Genomic DNA, 15,719 nt, shown 5'->3' with positions numbered 1-15,719 from the left:
TCCTTAAACTTTTAGAAATATTTAAGACATGTTATTATTAAATAACAATAGTGAATATATGTCCTACAGGCATCTTATGCAAAGGGAAGAACCAACTCACTGGCTAGTGCCATACCTGCAAAGAACTTCTGCACTATCAAAACCATATGGAAACTCGATGTAGCCTAGACATAGGTACCTACCAGTCAACCTTTTCAAATTTCAAATCCATGAGCCCAATTGAAGATAACAGCAAAGAAATAATTTTATTTCTCAAACTTATTGATTTTTATAACTCAATCTAAGAAAACCAATGTATTAATTCATATGTACCTAGTAACTTTTAATTTTTATTTGTAAGCTAATAACCTAAGTTGTTGATGCAAATAATAATAAAAATAAAAAATAACAATAACAATGAATTGTTTAACATAGAATAAAAACAAGACACCTATTAAATAAAAATAAAATTTAAAGACAAAAATTAATTAAAACAATTTATAAGGTATTAGTCTTACTTGATACTTCAACATTAAAATTTATTTTTTAATTTTTTTATTACACATTCTTCAAAATTAATTTTCTTATCAATTCGAATGTATTCACTTCCATCTAATATTTTTAATACAGCCCAGTGGGGTACTTTTTCTTGAAGAAGATTTAAGTGAGTTTTCCAATCATCTGAGATAATCATAAATAGCTAAATATTATTAACATAAAATATTAATTAGATAATTGAGACAATTTTATTACGGTCTGTCATAGTTTCAGGATAACTTTGTTTTAATTGGTCAATAACTTTGCTTAGTGGCAAGACATTTCTTTGAAGTTGTACAAAATAAGTCCGTATTCTACGAGCAATATCTGGTAATCTGATCATCATTTTATCTTTATTTAATTGACTTAATGACCTCATTATTTCATTAGTTTTTTTGATTTGCTTAGATCTGATCTAAAAAAAGTATTTTAATGTATAAAATAGAAATTGAAAATAAAAAATACACTTTACCTTAATTAAAAATGATTTAGGAATGCCGTTAAGTGTATCTTTTGTAGGTAATGTTATTTTAGTTAAATTGTTAATTTTATTTGTTATTGTAGTAGGAGTTTGATTTAAATAATTATTGTAAATAAACAATGCATGTGTTTGTTCTAAAAAAAAAAAATAAAGTCAGTAAATTAAGTATGCAATACTTTTTTTAATATTTGTACCCAAAATATCTTTAGCAGTTGATATTTTTGATTTGCCAATTTCAATCTTAGGCAATAGTGATAGATTGATATTTGGCACAGATTCAACATCAAATTCAGGATGCCATCTGGTAATTTTATCTTTATCAATTACGATAGGAGGAATTAATTTATTCAAATATTCCTTGGTAAAATTTAAAATGTTTCTTTTAGATTAAGCAAACTATTTTTTTTCAATTCATATTTAACTTACTGCATGGTGTTTTTTCATAATGTCCATTAATGCATTAAAAAATGTTTTTTTTCTCTGCCTTGTTATTTTTGTTAAGTCAATGTTATCTTTATTTGCCAAACCTAATTAAAATAAAATTTGTTATAAATTCATAAGATATAAAATCATAAAATATGTAACTACCATAAACTGGAGCTATTACTAAATCAATACTAAAATTATGTTTTAGTGATTTCACCAAGTAAAACTTGAAGAAGTCGGGAACTATAGTTTTAATTTGAGCCAAATGTAATTCTGTAAAATTCCTGAAAAATAATATTGAATAATTATTAGTTTATTTGATTATTATTGACAGTAATTTAAGTTATCTAGGACAGTGGTTCTCAACCTTTTTGTAGTCGTGGACCGGCAGATAACTTATTATGTAAAACTACAGACCATTTAGGATACAATACATTAAAAATATAATTTATTTCAATACAATACGGACTGGTACCCTTTTAATTGCAGACTGGCTGTTGAGAATCACTGATCTAGGATAACTGGACTGACTCCATAAACCAATATAATTGACATTATATTACATTAAATCTGTACCTTGGTCTAGGTACTTAAACATTAGTTATACAATTTAAAATAATAATAACATAATACATTTGAGTTTTTTTTTATTTAAAGAATTTGTGAATAACAAGTTTTTATAAATATATTTATAGGTTTCATGATATTTCTATTTTTCTTTTATTACCTTTAATTACAATAGTTATACATAAATTAAAGTCATTGTTTTTAAGAAAATTTAAAATTTAACATAAAAATATCTAGATAAAAATAGCAGATTTTTTAAAACTTCAGATATTAGAATGTAAGATATCAGTCCACTTTAAATTAATAATATATTTTTATAACGGTCATTACTTTCTAGTTATTTGTTGAATATTTAGTTTGAGATTATAAAATGTTATTTTTTCTTTTCTTAAAAATTTCATGGATAATACAGTTTCCATAACTTTAAACAATTCATTCAAAATTCGATACTTCAATGGCAAAGGTAATGCTTTAGAATCTGCTAATGCAGAATACTGTTTAATAGACGAAATAGTCATAATACACTCAATATCATCAGGAAATATTTTAGTAAGTTTTGGTTGAATGTCCATCATTACTCTTCTAGGACTAGGAAATAATGAGGTAGGTTTTAGGTGAGAATATTTTACTGGATTAGTGCTAATCTTGAAGTCATCTGATTCAAGTAAAGGCAAACAATGATATTTAATAGCTTCAACTTTATATTCCATAAAATTAAGATTCTTTTGACATTGTTCTACCAAATTAAGCTTTTCTTGAAGTTCTTTAATGTTCTGCTTATTAGGACAAATAATTTTATGAAATTCACCCAAATCCAAAATCTAAAAAAAGTTAAATAATAATTACTTTAATTAATATAGCAATTAACAGAATAATCAAAATTTCTTTATCAATACATTTAAGAATTCAATAATATAAAAATATTAATATAATTTTTATATAATTAAGTAATACTAAGTACACTTAGTCATTAATAAAATGTCAAAATAATACTAAAAACCTGGAATTTTAACCTAGAAAAATTTCTAAGAATGATGTCATAATTGTTGTTTATAATAGACATTAAAAATTTTGAAAAAATAAACATCTCAGTTCTCCCGGAATTAAAATACCCAGAAATTTTAACCTCTAGAAAATAAATGTTTAAGTTTTTTATAGAAATAAGATAACAAATTAAGTTGAGAGGTACCTATCTATGACTTGTGACTATTTAAATTGGCCTAGTCAAATTTTTATTATCAAATTAGAAAATGTAACATTATGTCCAAACATTGTGTACAGTAACTAAATACAGGTTGAGAAATGTTAAATAAAAATATGATAACAAACAAAAAATATAATAATATTTAGCAGGGATAATTGTTTTGGCATTTATTCATGTATACAATTTCTTTTCCGCATACATTTTTGTAAACAATAATAATTTTGCTTTCAACTCTTTATACTTAACTCTACAATAAATGTATTGTTGGCATTTTTTGTTGTTAAATAGTAAGTATTTACTAAATTATGCTTTATACATATTGTAATTATTATATTATATGGCGCACATTTGTTGAGATGCCTTACTTATTAATTATTATACGTATCTGTATCAAACGTTCTTATTTTAGAATTAATTAATAATATAAAAAATATTAATACTATTCTTTATTAATAATTATAGCTTATAATAAATAAATATATAAATAATGAAAAGTTGTCTATTGATTTAGGTACATACTTGTCGTAATTTGGCCTTGGTAGATGGTGATTGTTCAGGAGTTATAGCCTTATCTGAGTTAACATCATATATTTTTTCTTTTTCACCTAAAATATTATTAGTAGTTATTGGTGTTACTGCATTAGAAATATGCACAGTAGCTTTATGTTTTGTACCATTTTCAACCTAAAAATAATAAAAACAAAATATTTATCAAATAATATGTAATAATCTAATAATTTTTTTTTATTTAACACTTTACAAATAAGATTAATATAACATACATTATTTTATATTTTACAAAATAATAAAACTTGCTATTTGTAATAAATATACCTTGATGAAGTTTATATTTAGTAGTAATTAGTATTAAATGATTTTAAATTAATTGACTCAAATATTTTTATCACAGAAGTAGTAATTTAAATATTAAGACAAATACGGTTCTTCTTTTTTATTTTTCATAAAATATATACATGTATATAACTTAAATATTATAGAATATTGAAATATATGTTAATAATATATTATATATTTCATTCACATAGACTATCTATAGTAAAGTTTGCATTATTGCTATTGTAATAATATAAAAGTATTCAAAAATGTATGAAATAATTTGTAGGTAATCCGTTTGAATTTCTTAATAATTTACACAAATTTAAACTAGAAAAAAATTAATTTTCAAACATACTAATGTAGGATACTTAATTTTTGGTCCCACCGAATGATAATTTTTAATAAAAAGAAAATGACACCACTATTACGGGGAATTATTGATTCCGCTGGCTACTAATTATAATATCTACATATTGATTTCGCCGGCTACTGTTTATTCCCCCTCCACCCTGTACATGTATTTTAAAATATATAGTATATAATAAGAATAAAATAATAATAATTGTATAATTAAAAATTAAAATATGTATTCTAATTAATATGTATATGTGAATATATAATAAAATGTTAAAATGTATATAGTCTAAACTGTATAAAATGATAGGTAATAATAGTTGTATAAAGTATAATTTAAAATTAAAATGTATAATCTAATTAATATAAATGTAACTACTTTTGGCAATATTTGGACACATGTTTTAAATAAGTGATCTTAGAAATTTTATTATCGTTCTAATCATTTGATAAATTTTTAATACTTTGTTTTTTTATTTAAAAGCAAGAATCATTATTGAGATTTATATGTAGTGCAATACGTTATAGCAATGCGTACGGAATAAAATAAAATATATTGACTAGTTTTATTTTTATTATTTTATACAATTTAGATTATACATTTTAGTTTTTAATTATTATATAATTATTTTTATTATTATTATAATTTATTAATATATATATATATTATATAGTATATTACGTAAGACTGTATTTTTAAAATACATTTACAAATTACAAGGGAGGGATGAATATTAAACAGTAGCCGGCAGAATCAATATGTAGATACTATAAACGGTAACCGGCGGAATCAATATGCTCCCCACTATTACAACTATGGTTCATTTATAAATATATTATAAGAGATTATTAATGTATTAAATATGCTTTTCAAATATTTGTCACAACACCAGCAATTATTACTACTATTGAATATTTATTTTTATGATAATAGAGAATGGACAATTATTTATGATAAAGATAAACTATATTGAAAGTGACACTAAGTTCATTGGCTATATTAATTATAGAATAGCACAGTGTTGTAAAGAATATTTTTTTTAAAGTATTTGGATAAGTTAATAAAATATTTTCAAAAAAAACTATTTAAAATAATACTTAAATACTTAATTATCAAATGTATTACAAACAATTTTTAAGTATTTAAATTTATTTTTTTTATTCTTTGTATTAATTATATCAGTCACAAAAATGTATAAACATAATATTCTTAAAATTGTAATTATTCTAATAAAATAATATACCAAGGTACTTTTACTAAACTACGCCTCTAAGAATATGACATATCGTCTTGTCAACATCATTATAGATCATGAAGACATCATCGTTAATTTTGCAAGAATAAAATCTAAAAAATAGCACATTTAAAAAACTTAGGAATCTTATTATTAAATGTTACAATATGCAATTTATAAACTTATATAATGTTTAAATGTTTTTCGTATGTTAGTATTATTTAAATTTATAAATATTATTTTTATACATTTTTTATTAATAATTTATTTTTTAAATTTTAAAACACGATAATTTAAATTTATATAGAATAAGCGATACACATATTTAAAGAGGGTGATTTAAAAAAAGTTATTTTTATGAAAAAGTAAAAAGTAAATGCAAACCATCGAGGAAATATTTTTATACCTAGTTATTTTGTTGCCTTTAAGTGATTTTTTTTAGTACATAGGTACAGGATAAAAAACATTCACATGTAAAAACTTAATTATAGAAAAAAAATTGATATTTTCTAATCTTTAAATAGTGTTTTCAACTAACCTTTTGCTTTTTAACGTTTTGCAATACAGTACCATCAAATGATAATTGACTACTAAGTTTGTTAGTTCCAATATTATTCTCCAGTTCTTTGTTACATAAGCCAACATGGCTTACAGCAACATCATTGACAGGCCGTTTTCTGTTCTTGATGACATCTGATTTTTTTTGTTGAGAGTCCATGTTTAAAAAAAATGTATATTTGAAAATGTCTATAACCTGAAATAATTGATTAAGTGTATAAAAATAAAAATGATTTGATTTATATATTCTATGAAATTAGAAACAATAATTGGATAATAATTACCTATTAATTATATTATGAAGGTTCAATAAGTATTAGGAAATAGCAATTGTTATATAAGCATACAATTGTCAGACTAAAGTAGGTACTAGACTAATAATAATTGCAACTACAACTGTATAGTAACACTGACATAGCCATAAACAGTGAATCATTTTACAACAATAAGCCCACTGCAGTGCTAAACATTTTTTTTTTTATCCACCCACCTACAAAAAAATTGTAGTGATTCGCTAGAATATACATTATTACAATTAAATAAGTATAGTAAATAGATAAATGTAACAATAGACTTTAGTTTAACTATCAGTACCAAATTATTCATTCAAAAAAATTTGAAAATTAATTGGTACCTACTTTTTAAGTTTAATTAAATAAAATTTCCAATTTAAATAGTTACCTAAGATTTAAAAATGTAATTATATTTTGAATTTTGAATTAAATTTAAAAGCGTATAATTTAGGTAACAATAATCTAAGTTTTAGTAATTGTAAAAAAATTTCAAAAAATATATTCAATTTTAATTCAATCATAAATTGTTATTTGTTACATACCTATAAAAATATAAAATACAATTCTGAAAGTAGACGATCTGTCAATCTATAAAAATTATTTAGTTTTAAGTATACCTAATATTTATATTGCTATATAAGAGTAATTAAGTTAAAAATTACATTTACAATAAGCAAATGTTAATAATGTTATGAATATATATGTATATTATAATCAATAATGTTTATTTATTAATTATTAAATTATTAAATTAATTTGTATTCCACGTTTTAAAATTAATTTTTAATTTACTGATGGTTACTTTTTAAAGAGACTAATATTTTGAAAGTATCATTTGACATATTAGATCTGCATGAAGAATAAAAAGCTAAGCTCATAAAATGACAATAGTTGTTCAACAGCAGTTGAAAAGTACAGGATTGTGTTATATTTTATAAATATTTTTTTTATTTTTAGATAATTATTTAAGCAACTAAGTGATTTATTTGCATCATTTAAAAAAATTCATAAATTTAAATTCGTTACTTTCGTCTAGCCCAGAAGAAAAAATTAAAAATAATATTTAGCAGACTTTACTTGAATGGGAATTTCCAAACAATTTTGTTTACTAAAGTCTATTTCGTAAATACAAACATTTTAATTTTTTTTTCTCAATCACGTATTATTAATTATGGTAGTTAATAAAATTTAAATGTAGAGTGAAAACATATAGTCAAAAAAGCATACCTATTTAACTTCAGGACTCGAGTGTTAAATTTAAAAAAGAATAAAATTTATTGGTCAATGTCTTAACGATAGTGTAGTGTTAATCATTAAGACATAAACATTAATGGGGATATCATAAAAGACAAATACCTAATTTTGGGTGAAAATAATCTTGGTATTAATACGCCGTGTTAAAAATTAACTTGGCCTTGCAAATAAATAATAATCTAAAGCACATACAATTAATTGGTTTTAATAAAATTACTAAAATTATTTAAATAGGTACTCTATATCTAAATCTTTAAAAATATACTTATTAGTTATTACTTAGTATTTAAATGTTGGAAAACAGTGTTCAGTATTAAGTTTTCCTTTATACATAAGAAGCATTGCCTAATTGAATCAAATAATGAATCCCACCTTGTTAGACAAGGATAAATTAAAGACAACCTCATATACAGTAGCATAACTACCCTCGTCAGCGCCACGAGGCAAAATATATTTTTTACTCTACCTAAAATAAATTCGATTCTTCGAACTTTGTCATTAAAACTTTGCCGTGACCAAATTTATGTTTTTTTTTTTTATAAGATTAATGTAATTTAAAATTACATAAAAACAATATTATTTTATTTGTTATTTTGCGCCCCAAGGCAACTACAGTTTTTTGAATAACAACAAATATTTTAAATCGTTTTAGGATATCGTTATTTTCCGGGATTTCGTAAAAAATTAAATTTCATATGCTCATCAAATGTTTTCTATACTTATTGATGCTGGAGTTTTTTTTACAGTTATTTGAAGAAAAATTTATGGAGAACTTTGTATTGGATTTTTTAACATAAGTTATAAATTACGAAAATTTTATGAATTTTTATTTTCAAAATTCCTTGAAAATTTTCGCGATTTTGACATATTTTGTAAATAATTGAACTTTAAATGCTTATAAACAAAAATTGTGACTAGTGATTTTTGACTTTTTTTTACTAAAATAAGTACAACTTATAATACATTTTGTATTAAATTTTAAAATTTTTTTGGAAAGCTTATTTTTTTTTATTGGCATTTCAAGAAAAAAAAATCTAATACTCTGATCCCATGTGAACGATTCCATTAGGTAGTAGTTTACTAGTTTACCAAGGAAAAAATGTTATAGTTTATAGAATCAGAACTATGGGAACTTTTTGGTGAAACGAGGGGTTGGTTGGATAAGTTTTCATTATGTATACTATCATCACTACTCTCCTATTAGTCATAATTATTAGAAGTACACATGTTAAACAAAGGTAGTTCAAGATCAAGAATCAGTATCAGACTAATTAAAGCATTCAGAGCAATTACTTATAGATATATCATGTATGAAAAAAAATAAAGTCATGTTTAATGAAAACACTGGTGTTTTCATTAGTAATATATGGCTCAGAATTATGAACTCAGAAATATTAATGCAGCTTGCTATAAAAATAAATATAATTTTTTGAAATTATAGCGTGTAGAAAAATGCTCCAAGTTCCGTGAACAGTTCTTAGAACAAAAACTTAAAATAATAGAAAAACTGGCAACTCCTAGTAACTATAAAATGTCAAATATTGAAATTTTAAGACAAGATAGCCTAAAAAAATAATTATTTAAGGATAATTTTAAAGCAAGACAGGTAGTCAGGTAGAGAGCGATTTATTGAAAAAAATTAAAAATTCAACAGGAATCATGCAAAAATTAAAAAACAGAGAAGTTTGGAAAAATATCAACAATCATACACTTTATAAACGATCAGAATGATTGAAATTGAACTTACAAAGAAGAAGAGATTGTAAAAGTTGTTTAGGGGTTTTGTAACACCAAAAAAGTTTCAAATAAGTCTAATGTGGACCTGAACTTCAGCTCTTCCTACCTCATCCAAAAGAAAACAATTTATTTAACATTATTTGCACCTATAACTAAAATAACAAAATAGAGTTGAAAATTAAAGCATTTTTTCTATGTAAGCATTACACATACACAAAACAAGAGAAAGTAGGTATGATATGAACTCCAAATAAATTGTAGCATTTTTATTAATCTAAATATTTTGAAAATGTCATTGTATTTATAATATGGTATATGTATGTTTAAATGGTTTCAAATCATCATCAAAAATAATTTTGAATCACATCAAAGTTGTTATGATTTGATACATTTTTTAGAGTTTTGGCTCTAAAACTAGGGACTTATATATTATATAGTATAAAAAATGTCATTATGTCGAGTATTTACCATAACATTTTAAATAGTACTTTTTATATACTTGTATGTTAAAATTTTTAGACATTACATAATTCTTTTTATAAATATTGATAAAAAATTTTTTTACTTGACTAAAAAGTTAGATAATTTAACACAAGGTTTCTAATTAGTTTAATAAAGTTTTTTTTTAAAGAACAGTTCAAGTATACATTTAAAAGGTAAATATTTCTAATAGAATTTATTTTGATAATACAAAAATAATTTATGTTTTTAAACTCTTTTGGAAAATTTATTTTTAGCTTTTACAAATGCAAATAGACATGATTCATAAACATTAATTAATATTATTAAAAAATCATGGTTAAGTATTTTTACAAATTTAAAGTATGTTATGTTTTGCAAATTAAATAGAAATACACATTAAATTTGTTTGATTAAAAAAAATAAATAAATAAATAATAATAATAACAACTTTTTAATCATTATTTTGAATTTAGATTGATGTGATCCACAGTAGTTGTAAGAACAAAGAAAAAGCATTGAAGTGTATCACTGCTGATACTTGATTTTAGCAAATCTTCAGGACACAAACAGAAAAATACGACTGATTTCACTTCCTCAACTTACCCATTCACAGGAGAGGTAGGTTTGGAGACCGATACTTATAGATCTGTTAGAATTGCTAAAGGTACGGTTTCCCTGCAGCGTCTAGCGTCAACTATAGGTCTGGACATAGGTAAGCACCATGACGCCGTGATGTTCCACTCTTTGACACTGCAGGGAAGCCGTACCTTAAGGCCATACATTTCACGGATAACCAAATCCATTATGACAACTACCGAATATTAAACATTATGGGTTACAGATATTAATTCATATAAGTATTTTGTTCTAATAAAACCTAATATCCGTAAATTTAATTCTGCATTTAGTGTTTTATCCTCATCACTCTACCAATTTTGACCTGATAACAATAACCAACAATGAAGTCATCAAGGCAACAACGCTTAGCTAATATCAATCAAAAAATAGCTAAAATAGCTTTATTAAGTAGATAAAATAAAAAGAACAAAAATCAGTATAAAACATAATGTTCTTTTTTATTTAAGTTTAATTTTTTTTTAATGCAATAATTGCATGATTTCTAGGTGACAATAATGGATCAAAAAGTTTGGCAACAAAAGCTTCATTAATTCCCTGAAACAAAAACGTTTTGTTATTAATTTTAATGTTCATATAAATATACATAAATTAATGATAAATTTCTTAAATTAAAATATAATAGTATAATATGTATTATACTTAAAAATAAAGACAGTTCTTATAATATTGTTATAAATATGGTGAAAATGTTACCTATAAACAAACTTTTTGTTATAACCCAGTAAGCACAATTGCATATAAAACTTATGTAATAGAATTATTTAAATTTATTTATTTTTCCAACTACAAATTTTCAAGAGACACAAATCAAGTTTAAAAATGATATTTTATGGTAGTACATTAAATTTGTATATTGTATAAACAATATACAATTTTATAAGTGATTGTACATAAAAATAGTTCTTTTAATATCTATCAAAAAAATTTTTAGAACATTAAAATATATTTATTTTAAATTATATAGCATTTATTATTTTTTTATTAGTGTTAAATAATAATAAATCATTTAAATATATTAATTTATTTGTTCAACCAAAATTTAATTTAAAAATGTCTGTTTAAGATAAATTAATAGTAATGATATCTTGATACTCAACTACTAACCAGTGGAATCATAAAAACATTGTTTTGACCATCTTTTTTTTTATTATGTTAATAAAATAGAAAATGTAAATAATATTTTATGGTTTATATATATTTTTTTTAATTCATATATTAACTTAGTGTACCATTTATTTGAATTACAGTTAAGATATCTGTTTAAAAAAAAACTGAGCCGTCACAGGATGTCTGGCAGATGTGAAACATCAACAATTTTCTTTTTGTAATAATGTTGAAAATTATAATTATTATTAATTTTTTACCGAACTTCGGCGAATTGAACCAACGAGTCATGAGTGGAGGTTTTGCCACGCCACAGTCGATCTCACTACTGTACCGCGCCATTATATGTTTCACATAAAAAAGTTTGAGAACTACTGATTTAATAGAAACTGAACACGTTGGTTGCCACGTGGCCACAAGAATATTTATCATGGGTATGCCGAAGATATTTTTCAGTGACATTATAAATTTGTACATATATTGAATTTGAAAAAAAAAATGTTAAAATTATGTTAATTACATCAAAAAATTGCAATTATTCCTGCTACGCTACAGCGAATTTTCTAGATCATTATTGTAGCACTATGGAAAAGTTAATAATATAAATCTAAATTAATTTACGGCAGCCCGCGGCTGTAGAGCCTCCTATGAATGATATGGTGCGGCAGCCAGCGGTCTAAAAATTATCAATACCTAATTATTTTTAAATGGATGCTGGAGGCCGCATGGCAGTAAACGTGTTAAAACACTTTAAAAATGTAAAATAAACATTTATTTTACCTGCTCATAAAGGTAGAGTAATCTATCCATTATTATAAGTCCTTCAATAACTGGAGCTAATGCTTGTTTTAAAATAAAAAATACTTTCAATCGTTCATATTCAATCAGATATTTATCATAAAATGCATTAATTTTTTCATTGTCAATCTAAAAAAAAAACAACTTTTTTAAATCAATAATTTTTGTAATATTATAATATTTATACTTTAGAATAGATATACAAATACAACTTAATTATACCTCAATATTTAATTGTAAACGTTTCACAGCTTTATGCACATATTCATTAAATGTCAAACATTTATGTGCTAATCGTCCAACATGACATCTACTAATATTTTCATGTCCAAGTTCTTGTATTAAATAGACTTGTAATAGTGCTCTGTAGAATAATGGTTTTGTTGGATTGATTATCTATGAAAATTGATTATTATCTTTATTGACTTTATTGTGATATTCATGGCTATAATGTACAAGGCATATACATGTATTTAATGTAAGGTCTTACAAGTTTTTTTCACACTAAATTATATTTATTTATTAAATTTGAAAAATTGTTGAAAAGCTCCTATCTATTTTTCTATGAAATTACCATTCACTTTGATGAGTTTCCTCAATAGTACTACAACCTTCTATATCCCCTCTTCGATCCAAGATTTTACTGTCTCTCACAGGAAGGAGAAAACCGCATCACGCACTTCTTTGCAATTTGCAAATTTCTTCACACATGTTTGTTTATTTAAGCCAGAAAATATGTGGAAGTCACTCTAAGCAACGTTGGAACTGTATGGAGAGTAGTTTCACCACACTCCAAACCAAATTTTATTATGAGTGATCTTTTTTTGTTACAAGTGGATTACAACAACACACTTCTTCATATGGCTAAAAACTTTGTAATATGATTGAGGAAGCTCATTAAAGTGAATGGTAATTACGTAGAAAAACAGACGGGCTCCAAGTTTTTCAATAATTTATTAAACTTATTAAATAAATGTAATTTACTATAAAAAAAATTTTCAAGACCTTACATTAAACACTTACCTCTTACTTAGGTATAAAAAAACTTACGTCTTTAGAATTAAATATTTTTTCTGGTGATTGTGATGCACACATTCTAGCATCACGCCCGAGTTCAAATTTTTTTTCTTTTAGACAATTACTTACAGGAAAACCATAAGATTCATTCTTGTTTAATGCGATTTCAACATCATCCCAAAATGAATCATTGGTGAATTCTTCTTCAATTAAATGATAACAACAACCAACATTGACCAATAGTTTTAAATTATTTTTAGGTTCAGTAAATAACTTTAAACACGTAGTAGCTAAAGAACCACATGTATGTAGTCCAATTAAAGTAAATTCTTCTTTGTTATTTACTTTAAATTCAGTTTGTACTAATTGTGCAATGTTGGTATTTTCAGTAACATATTCTGTAACTTGTTTGTAGGTACTACCTAGTACAGCTGATTTTCTGCTGTATTTTTCATAATATTCTTCATAAGTATTAAGTTTTTCTTTTATTATCGGGAGTGTTATTTTTTCTTCAGGAAAATTGTTTGATTTATTTTTTATAGACTGCCAATATTTCTGAAAAAAAAAAACAGTAATTATATATACATTTATTAATAAAATAATCAAAATCTTATTTATGTTAAGTAAAAACCTCAAATTTGATTGTTCGATTTCTAGCACCTTCAGAATTGATTGATTGTGAATCAATACCAAGTACATTGAAATTGTAAGCTAAAGCCAATAGTGAACTCAAATATCCTTTGCCACCGCCAATATCAACTATAATGTCCGTATCAGCATAAGTAGAAAAATTTGCCACTAAATTGGCCATAACTTCTACTTCATGCAGTTTTTTAGCAGCCATAAACTCTTTTAAATTAAGTGATTTATTAATAGGATTATATCCCCAAGATTGAAGTACATCATATGCATTATCTAATTTCATATAACAACTACTTGGATAAGAATTTAAGATGTTAAGCTTTGAAGAAGCAACAAATTGAGTAAGGGAATCAGGAATTTGATTTTCAGACCAAAAATTTGTGAACACAAATTCTGAACCTTTTAAATCAATTTCTTCTCGTATATTACTGGGTATTATAGTTTCCCAAAAGTTATCAGTAATAAAATTAACTACATGGCTATTAGCAATAGGTAAATACGGTTTTAAATAAATGATAACTTCTTCTAATTTAGATCTTAATTGTTCCATTTTGAAAAATTGAGAATTGTTTTGTCTAAATTTTTGATTTTTAAATTAAAACAAAATTTCTTGTATAAACCTTTTAGTTCATTATATTGATCAATGATATTAATATTTTTATCATTTATCTGAGGAAATGTTTCTATGAAGTTTGAAAGCTTTTGTAAAATGTTAAGTTCTTTTTCAGAAAGTATAATTATTTTTGACTTGTATAGTTTCTCGATGCCAACTAAAATGCCAGCATAAAATCCAATTTCTAATCCAATATCATAACCTTTTTGATAACCTATTGTAAAACCTTCCTTGTATGCATTTTTAGAAGACTTCTCAGTTCCTTCAATATAATATTTTTCGGCTGTATACTTTTCGCTCATCAGTATTTCATCAATTATATTATCATAGTCAAAACATGTATTATCATTCATTATAACCTGAAAAATATTTAAGAATATTACAAAAATAAAGCACAGGAACCTATTAAAAATACAAATATGTACATAGTCTATAAAATAGTAAACTACTTACCTATTTAAATTAATACATTCATAATTGTCTTCAAAATCAATAAAGGAAAAGACTCTAATTTAATATTATACAATTTAATGTCAATAAAGTATATTATAGAGAAAAGTATTGTGGTATACTTATATTTACTATTTGATATCTCTACACATTACCAAGAGGACGGGTAAAATCGTAAAAAAGATAGTGTTTTAAGTTTAAATTATTAAAACATAAGAAGCCTTAAATAAGTAATACGTTTATCACTAATAAAATTTAATAAAATTTTGTGATTGAGTGATTCACAGATATCTATATCTGTGGAGTGATTTCACTAATAACTATGTCAGCATGGAATAAAGTATAATCGTTTACTTAACATTAATTGTTTTGAATATATTTTATTATTTTATTACAATCTATGTGGGTACAGACTAGTGACTGTAACTGAAATACTGTATTACTGAATAGTGAATACTTGATACGAGTCATTAATTATAATTCTATGGTTATTTTCATAATGGTCGATCGTCATCATATCCGACAAGTTCAG

General features: G+C 24.0%; 3 protein-coding genes across 4 annotated transcripts; all 3 read right to left on the bottom strand.

Annotated features, from left to right (window-relative positions):
- Positions 1-511: 511 nt before the first annotated feature.
- Positions 512-6,575, bottom strand: LOC113552414 (DNA replication factor Cdt1-like). Its single transcript, XM_026955298.1, has 10 exons — positions 6,463-6,575; positions 6,159-6,374; positions 3,714-3,878; positions 2,321-2,811; positions 1,586-1,707; positions 1,424-1,524; positions 1,192-1,354; positions 989-1,131; positions 733-931; positions 512-660 (listed from the first exon to the last, which is right to left on the bottom strand). The coding sequence occupies exons 2-10, from the start codon at positions 6,336-6,338 to the stop codon at positions 512-514; spliced, it is 1,713 nt and encodes a 570-aa protein (XP_026811099.1). The 5' UTR covers positions 6,339-6,374; positions 6,463-6,575.
- A 4,400-nt stretch (positions 6,576-10,975) lies between these two features.
- On the bottom strand, positions 10,976-14,704 carry LOC113551620 (methyltransferase-like protein 25). 2 transcript variants are annotated; one of them, XR_003405140.1, is made up of 6 exons: positions 14,114-14,704; positions 13,516-14,037; positions 12,688-12,861; positions 12,448-12,594; positions 11,928-12,343; positions 10,998-11,097 (listed from the first exon to the last, which is right to left on the bottom strand). XR_003405140.1 is itself a non-coding variant. In XM_026953969.1 (5 exons), the coding sequence occupies exons 1-5, from the start codon at positions 14,672-14,674 to the stop codon at positions 11,011-11,013; spliced, it is 1,491 nt and encodes a 496-aa protein (XP_026809770.1). In that variant the 5' UTR covers positions 14,675-14,704; the 3' UTR covers positions 10,976-11,010. The 2 variants fall into 2 exon arrangements, 1 of the variants encoding a protein (XP_026809770.1); XM_026953969.1 differs by lacking the exon at positions 11,928-12,343 and having other exon boundaries at positions 10,976-11,097.
- Positions 14,638-15,694, bottom strand: LOC113551621 (protein LTO1 homolog). Its single transcript, XM_026953970.1, has 2 exons — positions 15,191-15,694; positions 14,638-15,096 (listed from the first exon to the last, which is right to left on the bottom strand). The coding sequence occupies exon 2, from the start codon at positions 15,088-15,090 to the stop codon at positions 14,662-14,664; it is 429 nt and encodes a 142-aa protein (XP_026809771.1). The 5' UTR covers positions 15,091-15,096; positions 15,191-15,694; the 3' UTR covers positions 14,638-14,661.
- Positions 15,695-15,719: the final 25 nt, after the last annotated feature.

The sequence above is a fragment of the Rhopalosiphum maidis genome, chromosome 2 (genome assembly GCF_003676215.2).
Source record: "Rhopalosiphum maidis isolate BTI-1 chromosome 2, ASM367621v3, whole genome shotgun sequence".
NCBI lineage: Eukaryota > Metazoa > Arthropoda > Insecta > Hemiptera > Aphididae > Rhopalosiphum > Rhopalosiphum maidis.
This window is presented reverse-complemented; position numbering and strand designations above follow the sequence as displayed.

What these genes read in the sequence shown, in the direction of transcription:
- LOC113552414 (XM_026955298.1), bottom strand. Translation starts at nt 6,338, where the DNA reads ATGGACTCTCAACAAAAAAAATCAGATGTCATCAAGAACAGAAAACGG. An exon ending in TTATGAAAAAACACCATGCA is followed by an intron (nt 1,355 to 1,423) that starts GTAAGTTAAATA and finishes AATTTTACCAAG; the next exon opens with GAATATTTGAATAAATTAAT. An exon ending in TCCTGAAACTATGACAGACC is followed by an intron (nt 661 to 732) that starts GTAATAAAATTG and finishes TGATTATCTCAG; the next exon opens with ATGATTGGAAAACTCACTTA.
- LOC113551620 (XM_026953969.1), bottom strand. Translation starts at nt 14,674, where the DNA reads ATGGAACAATTAAGATCTAAATTAGAAGAAGTTATCATTTATTTAAAA. An exon ending in AAATATTTAATTCTAAAGAC is followed by an intron (nt 12,862 to 13,515) that starts GTAAGTTTTTTT and finishes CAATTTTCATAG; the next exon opens with ATAATCAATCCAACAAAACC. An exon ending in TACTCTACCTTTATGAGCAG is followed by an intron (nt 11,098 to 12,447) that starts GTAAAATAAATG and finishes TTTTTGTTTCAG; the next exon opens with GGAATTAATGAAGCTTTTGT.
- LOC113551621 (XM_026953970.1), bottom strand. Translation starts at nt 15,090, where the DNA reads ATGAATGATAATACATGTTTTGACTATGATAATATAATTGATGAAATA.